Below are 12,789 nucleotides of genomic sequence, written 5' to 3'. Positions count from 1 at the left end.
CAAAAATCCTGAGAAATGAGATTTCTTTTAGCACACATAAAAGTGCCTCTTTCTTCTTCTTATCCCTGGCATAACAAACGCCTTTGATGATCATGCCTGATATAGCGGTTACTAGACTTTACACTTTGTGTACAGAATATATTCAGTCCTTTCGAATAAGGGAGGGTAGGAATCTAGCATGCCTTCTGGGGGGTATGCCCCGAAGTATATGAGCAAAACTAGAATGGAAAAGTAAGTATGGTTGCACGATAGTGCCGTCTCCTTGCTAAAACGATAAGCTTATGCTACTTGAGATGGCTGTTTCGATCGATACGAGCAAAGTTTTCCCCTTCCGAAAGTCCATTTCAAGTAGAACCGCGCCAGCTCGTACAGTCCAACCACTACGATCGTCGTACACTCGAGGATAACAAAGTGCGAGATGGACGTTCCAATTTCCAACCAGGAACCTTCGTTACGCACGAGAAAGAAAAAGTTCATACACATGCCATCGCACACAATTAGGATGAGCGTGAAGGTTCTTCCCTTCGGTGTCTGCAATGAGTAGATAAAAAGTATTTGCATCATTAAGCGTGATTGAGTAGTTTACAAGGTGTAGTAATGGTAGTACAAAAATAAAACACCCACCGAATGTAACCCATTGATAGCTTTTAACGCACAAGCTAACATAAGTGCCGGTATTAACAATTTAAACACGATCAGGCCCATCATAGTAAACGGCGAGAAGGTGCTTACGAAGCATCGTACCGAGTTTGGATCGAAGGAGCTAATCGATGCCAGATTTCCCGTCCCGTAAAATGATGTCAGAAGGAATATCATCTGCAAGGGTTAGAAAAGTCATGAAATACAGTTTATTTTAGTTTTTTTTCAGCTCAAACTTACAAATGCTAAAATACGCCGTACATCCTCGACTCCACACGGCTTTGAATCTGATGCGGTCGATGAATCTCTCTGAAAAGTAAAAGAAATATTATATTCTAAAAGAAATAAAATTTACTACAATCGTGAAAAAAATCGCTTACCTGCTTACTACGCTGGGCTTCGCTTTGCTCCACATAAAACCAATTATATAGAGTACAACAAAAGCAGAATAAAAATAAGGGTTCGTAGGAAAGCGAAAGCATCATGTAAGGACCACTCAGGCCACTAAAAATTGCTAACATCCGTTCAGTTACACTGGAAGTAGAAAAAAATGGTGACAGTACTCCAAAAGCTGCAATAAAAAGGATGTAATGGGTTCAGTTTGGGGTTTTCATGGAATACATGAGCATCTTCGGAGTATTACCGGAAAACACCCAACACATCGTTCTGCTGAACTGCGGCACAGCATGTGATTTATCAATGCAGTATAGAATGAACAAAAAGTTAGCTGACTGGAGCAAATGCATCAACAGCGTAAACAATTTAAACAGCAACAGAGATGATGATTTCATTAAAACCGTAATATTTGCAACGGTCCAAATAGCAATTGAAGCATATCTGAAAAAGAAAAATATAAAAAAATTCTAAGAATGATACATTTTGCTTTACACTACATAAAAACATACAAAAAGTACACGTTGGCAAAGAATGTGTTTCCTACGGGAATCAAGAGAAATGCAGCGAGAAATACGTTTACGGTAATCCAACGCCATTCCATGTGGTTTTGGGGATAAAACGATTTCACCAACAACACGCAGTGAAACAACAGGAGTGGTACAAGTGCCATTCGGTACAGAAAACCCAGCACCTGGAAGTTGTAATTAATCAAATTACATTTTGATTAGATCTTGCCCAAATAATTCATATACTCACCAATGCCTCAACGGCGAACACAAATTTAAAATAGTTTACGAAAGCATTCCAATGGAAGAGTGTCTTAAAGTCTCTCCACTGTGCTCCAATATACCCCCAAAGCGCAATTGGGACCAGGAAATATATTATTATCGGAAGTGGTGTATTTTGTGCTGCATGTAAAACAAAGTCATGAGAAAAACTCGAATTAAAAAAAAATCAACTATCTTACCAATGTTAAAAACCAGTACAATAGATGCAAAACTAAGCGCCACGCATGTTATTGTTCTCGTTTTGGTTCGTTCGACTGCTGAAGAATCGTTGGTGGATACCACAAAGGTTTCTTTGGCAAGAATCAACAACCATCCCATCATTGTCAACGTTAGTGAGAGAAACAGATGGGGCTTATAATAGCTTTGGAAGTACCGAATCGCTTCAATGGTTACATCCATGAGCGTGTCAGTTAAGTTTTGCTAAAAAAAAAATAAAATAAGGTCTACAGAACCAGTGCAAATGTTTATGCAAGTAATTAATATCTCCTCTTACCACTTCGACATAATCCTTTCTGGTTGTCGCAGTCTCTTTTTTTACCATTAAATGATTGATCTCATGTTTAAGACTGTTTTGTTTAGGGAGTGTAAGCCATTGTAGCATTTTCCCTTCCGTCTCTTTTTGCCAACGGTAGTATTGCTGCAGTAGTTGGTCTGCGTTGTTCCGCATTGCCCAAGCCCCGTATTCCTTCACGTTGGAAAAATATTGTTAAATTTATAAGCCATCATACATGTATGCCTTGCTTTAAGCTTACCTCGGAAACATTTAGCATAGATCGGGGAAGCTTTCCGATGCTATTCTTCGGAACACTGATACCCAGTACTGCTGACATGAGTGGAGCAGCGTCGGCTTGTTGAATCTGGTGCATTGGAATTTGGTTGCCATCCAGTTCCAGAACATCCCTGTGGACAATTGAAATGTAATGCATAATTTTAAGATAAGCAATTCCTATTATTGTTGCTATTATCGATTACCGTTGTTCATGCTGTAATGAGTGAGTTGTTTTCCAATGGGAAAATCCAGCGCCCCATGCTAGGAAAGGTGTTTCGGTTTCCAGCGGATCTCCCGAGCCGTGCGATCCTTGATCAGTCATACCGTGGTCTGAGGTAAAAATGAACGCAGTTCGTCCATCATTTCCGGTTGCCCGTTCGACGAGTTGAACGATCGCTTCGATGCCTCTGTCCACGATCATCAAATTTCTCGCAAATAATCTGTAGTGCGCAAAAGAGGTTGATTAACTCTATACAGTTCAATGATTAACGCATCCGGCTCACTACATTCGCTTACTTCGAATGAGGTTTGTATACATGTCCAGCAGTGTCCATACCGAGAAGGTGTAGAAATAATATCACCTTCTTCCGGCCTAACACCTCTTTTCGAGCTTCGTCGCTGACCAGAAACTGTTGAACCCGATCGAACACCCATATGTCCAGCAGAGAAGTGTTTGCTGTTTGAGAGAAAATTTCGCGTCCACTGTGGTAGGTCGCTGTATGGACGCGTCCCTTGATTGCCCCTTGAGAAAACATGTTGACGATATCTGGACTTCCCCAGCAGTAGCTTACGCTGGAGCGATTAAGTACTGAATCGAATTCCACCGGATTCTCTTTCCATCCCTTAAATACTGCACTGGGATCTTCGTAAACTCCTGTCAAGATGCATCGCGGCAAAGGACTATTTAAAAACCGTTGCTATGACTAATAGGATAAACGTCCTACCTCCCAGCAGAGCGACATGACCGGGACGCGATTCGGTAGGAACACGAGTGTTGGATACTCCGAATACACCCTCTTTTAGAAGCTTCTTCCGAAGAAAGGGAGTACGTTCAAGGTCGTCTTTGAGGAACGATTCTAATCGCAACCCATCTGATACGAACAATACTAATCTAATTGAGAAAAAAGGGGACGTTTGTCATAACAGTTCTATTCTATAAAACTTTTATCTTACCTATCGGCGGGGGGTGCATTATGTTCGTCACCGTCCGGTAATCCTTGGAGGATAGGTGATCGAAAGTGTATGTAGAAAATGGAGAGCAGAAATAAAACGTGTATAACTATGGCAACGAGCAGATTCATGATCAAGTTCTAAACTGCAAAGATTCGTTTGGGCACAACAATAATACTAAACATGATTTTGGAAGCGGAAATGGACCATGAACCGGGTATTCTCAAATCAAAATAAACATATTCAAAACACAACAAAATAAGCGGTGACATTGTCTCGATGCAGTGTTACCAGTAAAAGTCGATATACGTTTTTGGAAAAGTCAGGGGCGGCCAACTACTCTTTAGTGCTGATAAGAAATACAATTCGTTTTCTTTGAGCTTTTATCACAAATAACTATAAACCATTTCGTGAGCGTTAGTCTTAAGAAAATATCGATCTTTATTCACTGTAAACGTTTGGCAATGCCTAAATCGGAAGCGCGATACTTAGCGTTTTTAAAGTACATTTAGTTTTCCGTTGTTCCAGGTTATAAGTAAAGTACCATAACGTAAGTAGAATTAACCGTAAACGATAAACCAAAACATCAAAAACACACTACAAAAGCATTTACAATAGCAGAGAACATCTATAAAAGGCCTTAAAAAATCCCTGCATGGCTTCAGTTAATGATTGTTCGTTGTTACATTGCTGTTGGTTGTTCCTAGATTTGGGGCACACCGTGAAAGAGGCAGTTGCGTTGCACAATAGTGCTATGCGATTGAGGTATGCGCTTCAATGCATTCACTGCGATGTCGTCTCTTTACTGAAGCGCCACGGATTCGGCATATCGTTCATGAGATGGCGGTTCGGATCCATACGGGCAAAGGTTTCCGCCGCGATACGCTTCAGAGATTCCGACTCGGATGGGCCCGTCGCATCGACCATATCCTTCAGTATGCTGTCTTCCTGCTGCAGCAGGTTGTGTGGCGTATCGAACTCCCGTGCGACACCAGCGTCCATCACCAATATACGGTCGGAGTCCATGACCGTGTGCAGCCGATGGGCGACGGTTAGCACTGTACAGTGTTTGAATTTCTCCCGGATCGTTTTCTGTATAAGTGCGTCAGTCCTGGAAAAGTAATTAAACGAACGAATAAGTAAATGACATATAAATCGGATGTCCCCTTAATATCCTTACTGTGGGTCCACGTTTGCCGTTGCTTCGTCGAGCACCAGTATTTTGTTGTTACGTAGGATGGCCCGAGCCAGACAGATAAGCTGCCGTTGGCCTACGCTGAAATTCGTTCCTCCCTCCGTCACCATGTAGTCCAAGCCACTGATTGACGATCGCAGCTCTACCTCACTGATTGCGCGCCACAGCATGTCGTCATCGTACAGACTGAATGGATCCAAGTTGTACCTGATCGTGGCACTGAAAAGCACCGGATCCTGTGGGATGATGGAGATTTTCGAACGTAGCGCTTCCAACGAGATCACTCCCGTATCGATGCCGTCGATCATGATGCGCCCATCGATCCGCGCAAGCCGGAACAGTGCGCCGATGAGGGAAGATTTGCCGGCACCAGTGCGCCCCACGATTCCCACCTTCCACGTCGGCTCAATGACCAGCTCGAGGTTCTTCAGCACCGGTGGCGTGCCCTGTTCGTAGCTCAGCGACATATTATGGAACTGGATCTGACCCTTCCACGGCCAGTCGCCTGGTGGCACCTTCGGAGGGTCCTGCTCCGATGGGATTTCCGTGTACTGAACAACGCGCTCGACGGCCGTCATCTGTTGGATCGATTCCGTCGTCTGTCGGATGCCGTACTGAACCATGCCCGTCAGTATGAGTGCCTGTGAGATGGCCAAACCGACGTTAGCGCTGTAAGTGTCTGTAATGGAGTGTCGCATAATTGAGTGTCATTTAGAGTAAATGAATTTTAGAATGCGTAAGAAGGACACACCATGTGCGTTGTATTGCATACTTACCTTGATGAAGTACGATGAAGCTAAACGTTACGCAGCCCACGAACGCCGTACTGATGCAATCCAACCAAAGCCCCAGTGCCGCATTGCTGGCCATTGTCAGCTGCCAGACGGCCGAGTGCACGTTCTGCAGATCATCAAATTCCTCTCGAATCTTTTCCTGCGCATTACTCGAACGAATGGTGGACAGCCCGGATAGTGTGGCCGAAAGGTGCGAGAACACCGGACTACGAGCTGAGGAAAGTGAGCACGATAGATGTGAACAGGTCCCCCATTCACAAAGGCCATTTTTAAATGAAATACTTACTGATTCCTTCCAATCGCTTCAGATCCTGTATCGGGCGGAGGTACAGTTTCAGTGCCACCGCGTACAACAACACCGCGCCGAGCAGGGGCAACAGAAGCAGTGGATTGACAATCGTGATCATCGTCAGGATTCCGCACATGACCAGCAGGATCTGGATGGCTTCAATCATAGCCTTCGGTAACAGCTCGTCAATCGCACCCATATCCTTCGAGAACCGATTCAGGATACGCCCGGATGGATTCGTGTCGAAGAAACGCATCGGGGCGGTCAGTATGCGGGCGAACATGCGATCATGAAGATTCCTCGACGCCTTCATGCAAATGTTGAAGAAAAGGTACCCACGGAAGATGGTAAATAGTACCACCCCGATTATGATCACGCCATAAGTGTACAGATAGTCAACGGTGGATGTGGGAACGGTGGCCGGGTTTATCAGCCGTTCCTCCTCTTCACGCGTCCAGTACGTGACAAAGTAATCCGATCCACTGACAATGGCCTGCGAGAACAGCAGCATGAACAGAGTGAACAGCAGCATGAGAATGTTTCCTCCGGACAGGAAGTACGTTGCCCACACTCGCCACGATATGCTGCCCTCGGCCTGATCTTCGGCAACTTGTCGGCCAAGATTTTCCGCCACGCTTGACTGCAGAATAGAGGGAGAAGAAAATGAAACCAATGAGTCAATGTGCAAGCGGGAGCAACATTGAACCTGCACACATACCGCACACGAGTTCGGTGTAGCTCCACGCAGTGAAATGGAGCTGCCTTTTAGTAGCTTGTACCCATCGAGGGTAACACCATCGATGAATGGAATCTCGTCCTCGGGAATTTCCGAGCTAAGCATATCCTCCTCTTGCTCGCTAGGGCTCTTGCCGCCACAGTTGAGCAGCTTCCCGAAATCGACCTTCCCGTTGGCGAGTTCAGTGTAGGTTCCCTGCGTAACGATCTTACCACCCTCGATAATCACGATCCAGTCGGCTTCCTGTAGGAAGTGCACCTGGTGCGTCACCAGCACTCGGGTGGCTTTCTGTTTTTGCGCAAGGTAGCCTCGCGGTCCGATCACCTCATCGAACAGATGCTTGCCGACGTGCGAGTCGACCGCACTAAGTGGATCATCTAACAGATAGATTGATGCATTGTTGTATACCGCCCGAGCCAGGCTTACACGAGCCCGTTGGCCACCGGAAAGCGAAGTACCCCGCTCGCCAACGACGGTTTTATCGCCATCGGGTAGTTGCTGAAAATCGGTCGTGAGAGCGCAGTGGCGCACAACCGCCTGATAACGCTGCCGATCGTACGGTAACCCGAAGAGAATGTTGTTCCGCACGGTGCCGGTGAAGAGCCACGGTTCCTGTGACCCGTACGACACATACCCGTTGATAGTGGCCGTCCCGTTTTGGATAGGCAACTCGCCCAACAAAAGCTGCAGCAGGGAACTCTTACCCGCCCCAACCGGCCCGATCACGGCTAGCAGTTTCCCGGCGCCAATCGAGACGCTTATGTCCTTTAGCGTCTTCTCGGTCGTTTCCTCCCAGCTGGCCGTCACGTTCTGCAACTCGAGTGCCGGTCTAGTCGGGTCTTCGGTTGACTGGTGCAACTCGTTAAGGTTTCGCTTCAGCCCGGACGTGCCGGACTGTGGATCGTGTTCCTGTAGCGCGAGGAATTCCTGGATGCGATCGATCGAAACGAGCGCCTCGGCACCGAGTGATACGGCCAGCGGGTAGAAAATGGCTGCCGTCAGCTGGAGAATGTTAAAGAACTGCGCCATTGGGAACACGATGTCGGCGGTGATGGCCCGACCTTCGATCACGCAGCACGCTATCGCGAGGAACAGCGTCGAGCGCTCCGTGAACACCATGGTGCTGAGGTAGATGCCTCGGATGTACGAGGCCCACCGGATCTGGCGTACCTCCTTCTTGCGCGCGATCGACACGACCTTGTGGAATGGTTTCTCCCACGCGTACATCTTGATCACCTGGATGCCCTGGATCAGCTCGTTCATGATGCCGACACGCTGATCCGTTTTCTTTGCCACACGCATCCGAATGATCGAGCTCAGCCGGCTGAGCCCGGTCTGTACGGGGATGGTTTTTACCAGCAGACCCACCACGCCGACGATCGCGGCCCATTGCACCCGACGCCAGATTAGGTAGCAGGTGAAACAAGCCTACAAATATAATGTCATTCATTAGTAGAAAACACTTTCTACGCTAGGTTCTCGAGTGCACCAGAAGCCAAACGCACCTGGAACGGCAGCACCCACACATAGTGCACGTAGATAAAGCCATAATCCAATCGGCTCACATCGTTCGACAGCAGATTGATCATGTAGCCAGCCGGCGTTTGTCCGGCGGCTTTCTTCGACATGCGAAGCGTTTTCCGGTAGATCACCGAGCAGCAGGCGATACGCATCCGCGCACCGATCAATCGCTCGCGCAGATCGGAGTGATGGCTGCAGAAGCATCCGAACAGCGTCAATAGCACCAACAATCCAGACAGCCAGAATGCGTCGTTCCACGCATGATGCAGAAAGTCGGACAGATCGTCGATCAGCGTCTGGTTGGCGGCCACTGCCGAGAGTTCATCGCCCACCGGAGGCAAACCAATATCAGGCAACACGGTCGTAGGATCAGCTACTAACAAACAGTGAAAGGGGAAAATTATAACAACACGATTAATTAATCACGATCACGATTAGTTGATGTGTTCGTTTTTTAAACAAAATCCATCAATAGCATGACATAAGCCTTGATAAGGTTAACAGGAAGTAGGTAAGCACGAATTGAATGATTCGCCCAAAACCGACTAAAAAGGTCGAAAGTTTCGTGCTATATTGAATACTTGCTTCAAAGAATGATAAGGTTCTTGGAAGCGTACATCTTCTATTCTGTTTGCGAAAGCAAAACTCAAAACTGGATTAATCAAAATGTCCTTTGCCGATGGGGCCTCGTAGAGCCAAGTTACACTTAACCTGTGTGTGTTTGCAGGTTATTGGATTTAATTTTTGTCCTTCCAACTTTGTTGCTTTCCGTAAATCTATACATTTTATAAAACTGATGATATGCCAATCAAATTAAGTAGTTTAACTTTTCTAACGATCTGAAAAATTAGTCTCTGCGAAGGATCTATATTTTTGTTTATTAAAAATTTCGTATTTTTAAAACAAATAACGGTCATTCACTAGCGCAATAATTTATTATCTCGTTAAAGAAAATATTTCTTCCATCCACTTTGTTGAAATTTAAAGAAAGATGGGAGGCTTCGAAATGCTGCTGAATCAACATACGTAAAACATTCCTCAGTAAAGCGGTAATCATAAAGAAGAATTAAACCTACCTTCTTCCTGGTTCGGGGCCGGTTTACCACCATCGAGACTGTTTCCGGCAGCATTGGAGGATGCTCCATTCACGTCACTGATTTTTCGCTTTCGTCTGCGTTTGTTAATCATTGCGGTCTCGTCGAACACGAGATTTTCCAGCTGCGAGCGCGTGGTTTGCGGTCCCATCATCAGCGGCATGGCCATCGGTGGCAGTGTGCTGATGAAGCTGTCATTAAAATTGGGCACCGCAACATGTGTGGAGTTGGTCGGTTCCTGAAACTGCACCAGCAGCTGGGCCAACACGACCGGCAGGATTGTTCTAAGGCGAAGAATGAATGAAGACGGAATATTAACAGAACTAACTAGCAAACGCACTCGCACTCTGGAAGGACTTGCTTGGCACTTACTTGATAAGGACGAACAGGAAGATGAGAAATCCATCAAACAGACACTGCTTGTAGAACGTTCGGAAAAGGGCATTCCGGAGCTTGGGATTCCGGTTAGCGATTCGAGCCTGCGATAGCTCCCGTTCCCATTGTCTGTTGGGAAATGAAAAAGGAAAAACAGAAGTGTGTGAGAAGGAGAAAGGAGAACCACACAACACGGCACTATCGATAGCGGCAAAAAGAAAAAGCAATCGAAAGCATGATCATTAACCATGCGGTGATGCACAAAGAAACTTTATTGGCGGCAAGAAAACTGATAATTCAACGACTGTGTAATGGTTTACGCATGTAACTACAAGTATCAATGCACCCGACATATACCATTGACCGCAATCGGTACGCTTGTTTTCCGATGAGGCAAGAATTTAAGTAGCACATGTGTTCTCTGTTAGATAACGGCAGGATTGATAGTAGTACAGTAATAACAAAAACGACTACCGTCCGAGCATCATAAATTACATTAAAATGTCAACGCTTTAGAGGCCCTAGCAACGGAAGGAAAGTACAATATTTTAAAGAATAAGGTAGTGCCCACCGATTCTATTCCGGTTGGCCAAAAACGGGTTCTATTGGGTATTGACCAACAGCACTTTTTTCCCCTCGAAACCATCTGATCGTCACCGGCTCATAAGTAGCTGTGATTGATTATTTCCACCTCTAATTCCTGGTCAAGGTTAGGTGGCCAACTTAGGTGCGATAAAAACTACTTCCAACTAGCACCAAACCCGAGAAATATATTTTACTAACACACCGTGGGTACAATCAATGTTCTAGAATCTATGTGTTAAATGTTAAAAGATTTACCATCCAACCGGCTCGTTTGTCACTCGGCTTATTTTTTTGTTTCCACAAAGATGATTGTAATGAAAGAAGAATCAAACTCAAAGTTGAATAACAACTAAAACAGGTTTTCAGGCGTGATATAAGAAAAAAAAGAGGTGTCAACACTTTGCTTCTTTCGGTGGACAGGTTCGCGATCGGGCGGGAAACCGGGCCTATTATTTTTATTCACCTTCCCATCCAGAAGATAGCCAAATGTTCCCCCCCCCCCTCCCCCTCCCTCTTTTGGGCCGTTTACATCGCCCGGCTGCGGTAGGTATTTTGTGGACAGGCAAGATTCAAGCACAATTTTTGTCCATGGGGCTCGTACTTGGTAGCAGCGCGTGTACGGCATTAGGATTATATTTTTATCTCGAAACCGGCGAGTGAGTCTTTTTTCCTTCTTCTAAGTACACAATCTTCAAAAACAAGATTCGTGTGTGAATCTCACAAAAAACATCTTAGCCCAGGTTAGTGACAGTGGACAACAAAGTACAGTTTCCAGACAGTACAACTTTGGTGCGTACAGCAGACGCAAATGCTTATCGTCCACGGCTAGCTGGCTTCGTAGGTCAGGAAAGAAATATGACACTAAACTTCATTGATAAACCGTGGCAGGACAGGCACGTGGGATCTCTGGCTGATAAGTCTCCAAGCCGGCAAATGTTCGGGAAACGGTAAAAGTAACCATATTATCCGTAAGAAAACGATCCGCATTGCATTATCAGGGCCAAAACTCAGCATAGCAGTAAAGTGGATAACTGTACTGGGTGAAATGTATAATGTACTCATTAAAATCACGTCCACGAAGGGAAGAAATCTTCAAAATGCAGTGAAAAGGAACAACAACATAAAACCAGTTTTGTGGTGACGAAAGTATTAGATTATTTTATTCTTATCTAAAAACAAAAAAAAAAACCAGGCATTTCCAATTCGAGGAAGTAATAACAAGCATACGATTGGGACTATGACTGTGTCGAGAATGGCCCATAAATGGTAAAAATTATTTTCGTTGCTCAGTTAAGAATATTGAGTTATATGACTGAGAAAAAATTTGATAAATTGGAATAATAAAAAATATAATTTTTTAATAAATGAAATTGATTCCTAATGGTTTCGATTGTGGTAAAAGTTAAGCAATACCCATCTCCCCTTGCAAATACTTACTCCTCTAACCGATCGCCAAGCTGCTCGGACCGATCCGCCTTCAGGCACTTTGTCAGATCATCCTTGCCAAGACCGCGGCGCGATCCACGGTAGAACAAGGGAAGCAGCCAGCCGAAGAGTAGCTGCGACAGGCAGAATGCTCCCTTGCGTGGGTTCCGCTTTACCGGCTTGCGGGAGCTGTCCATCGTCGTTGCGGTGCGTGGACACGGGGCAGCCGATAGAACACTAACTCGAGTACCGGCGTGCGTCCCCGCACGTCACCGGCCGTCGTTTGGCGCGAGCGGTTGCTGCTGAAACACTGATGCACCAGACACAGCAGCACCGTCGTAAGGCACATTCACCGGGTTCACTCTTGGGTCACGCTTCGGTCATCGCTTTTCGCACAACACGTGTGTTGGTTACTCGTGCATCACACACAAAAACACTATAAGGTCACTTCACGAATGTCCTTGCCGTAAGGTGGATCAGCGGTGGTCTGCCCTTCTTGAGCAATATGAGCCTGCCAATTGAAGATCACAAGAAAAAGACACCCGAACATCCAATTAATCACACATTGTCATGGACAAGAGGCACCGGAACTGCTAATTGCAACCTATGGAATATGCCGGTAACCATCCATTCACAATCCGATACTTTTTTTGTCACCTTCGATATCGGTGACCATAAACGAAAATGCAATCGATAGTAAAGTAATTTCCTCTAGTTCCGTTTTCCGTGTGTTTTCTTTTTTTCAATTTCGCGTTCCACCGGATGTAAAGCAAAGCTCAACGTGATGCTTCGCCTCGCTCACGTCCGGAAGATGATAATGTTATATACGATTTGCTGATTGGCGAAAAAACGTTAAATGACACTGAAAAATGATAAACATGAAAGCCATGGATGGTTGGAAAAGCTTCTCGTCATTGATGCAATAAAGTGTCCAAACGAGCACGCCAACGACAGCAACATAGCAGGCTCTGGGTTAACCGTGTTTCAACCGTGTGGGTCAATTAATGGTGTCA

At 45.6% G+C, this 12,789-nt stretch overlaps 2 protein-coding genes across 2 annotated transcripts; both read right to left on the bottom strand.

The window, feature by feature from the left end:
* Positions 1 to 196: 196 nt before the first annotated feature.
* On the bottom strand, positions 197 to 3,893 carry LOC131289444 (GPI ethanolamine phosphate transferase 1-like). The gene is made up of 14 exons (XM_058318706.1): positions 3,766 to 3,893; positions 3,537 to 3,703; positions 3,109 to 3,466; positions 2,796 to 3,032; positions 2,576 to 2,723; positions 2,317 to 2,508; positions 2,003 to 2,243; positions 1,792 to 1,943; positions 1,545 to 1,726; positions 1,283 to 1,476; positions 1,020 to 1,210; positions 880 to 948; positions 625 to 816; positions 197 to 531 (listed from the first exon to the last, which is right to left on the bottom strand). The coding sequence occupies exons 1-14, from the start codon at positions 3,891 to 3,893 to the stop codon at positions 280 to 282; spliced, it is 2,703 nt and encodes a 900-aa protein (XP_058174689.1). The 3' UTR covers positions 197 to 279.
* A 288-nt stretch (positions 3,894 to 4,181) lies between these two features.
* On the bottom strand, positions 4,182 to 11,973 carry LOC131289441 (ATP-binding cassette subfamily C member 4). Its single transcript, XM_058318699.1, has 9 exons — positions 11,789 to 11,973; positions 9,764 to 9,895; positions 9,374 to 9,675; positions 8,282 to 8,673; positions 6,762 to 8,204; positions 6,038 to 6,680; positions 5,734 to 5,964; positions 4,943 to 5,636; positions 4,182 to 4,873 (listed from the first exon to the last, which is right to left on the bottom strand). The coding sequence occupies exons 1-9, from the start codon at positions 11,971 to 11,973 to the stop codon at positions 4,546 to 4,548; spliced, it is 4,350 nt and encodes a 1,449-aa protein (XP_058174682.1). The 3' UTR covers positions 4,182 to 4,545.
* Between the last annotated feature and the right edge of the window lie 816 nt (positions 11,974 to 12,789).

This window comes from Anopheles ziemanni, chromosome 3 (genome assembly GCF_943734765.1).
Source record: "Anopheles ziemanni chromosome 3, idAnoZiCoDA_A2_x.2, whole genome shotgun sequence".
NCBI classification, from domain to species: Eukaryota; Metazoa; Arthropoda; class Insecta; order Diptera; family Culicidae; genus Anopheles; species Anopheles ziemanni.
The sequence above is the reverse complement of the archived record's forward strand: the minus strand, read 5'-3'. Positions and strand labels throughout refer to the sequence as shown.

Coding starts and splice junctions, on each gene's coding strand:
- LOC131289444 (XM_058318706.1), bottom strand. CDS start 3,893: ATGAATCTGCTCGTTGCCATAGTTATACACGTTTTATTTCTGCTCTCC. Junction 2,509..2,575: donor CTATGCTAAATGTTTCCGAG/GTAAGCTTAAAG, acceptor TCCAACGTGAAG/GAATACGGGGCTTGGGCAAT. Junction 1,477..1,544: donor TTTGCCAACGTGTACTTTTT/GTATGTTTTTAT, acceptor TTTCTTTTTCAG/ATATGCTTCAATTGCTATTT.
- LOC131289441 (XM_058318699.1), bottom strand. CDS start 11,973: ATGGACAGCTCCCGCAAGCCGGTAAAGCGGAACCCACGCAAGGGAGCA. Junction 9,896..11,788: donor CTTGGCGATCGGTTAGAGGA/GTAAGTATTTGC, acceptor ATTTCCCAACAG/ACAATGGGAACGGGAGCTAT. Junction 8,205..8,281: donor TGTGGGTGCTGCCGTTCCAG/GTGCGTTTGGCT, acceptor TTATATTTGTAG/GCTTGTTTCACCTGCTACCT.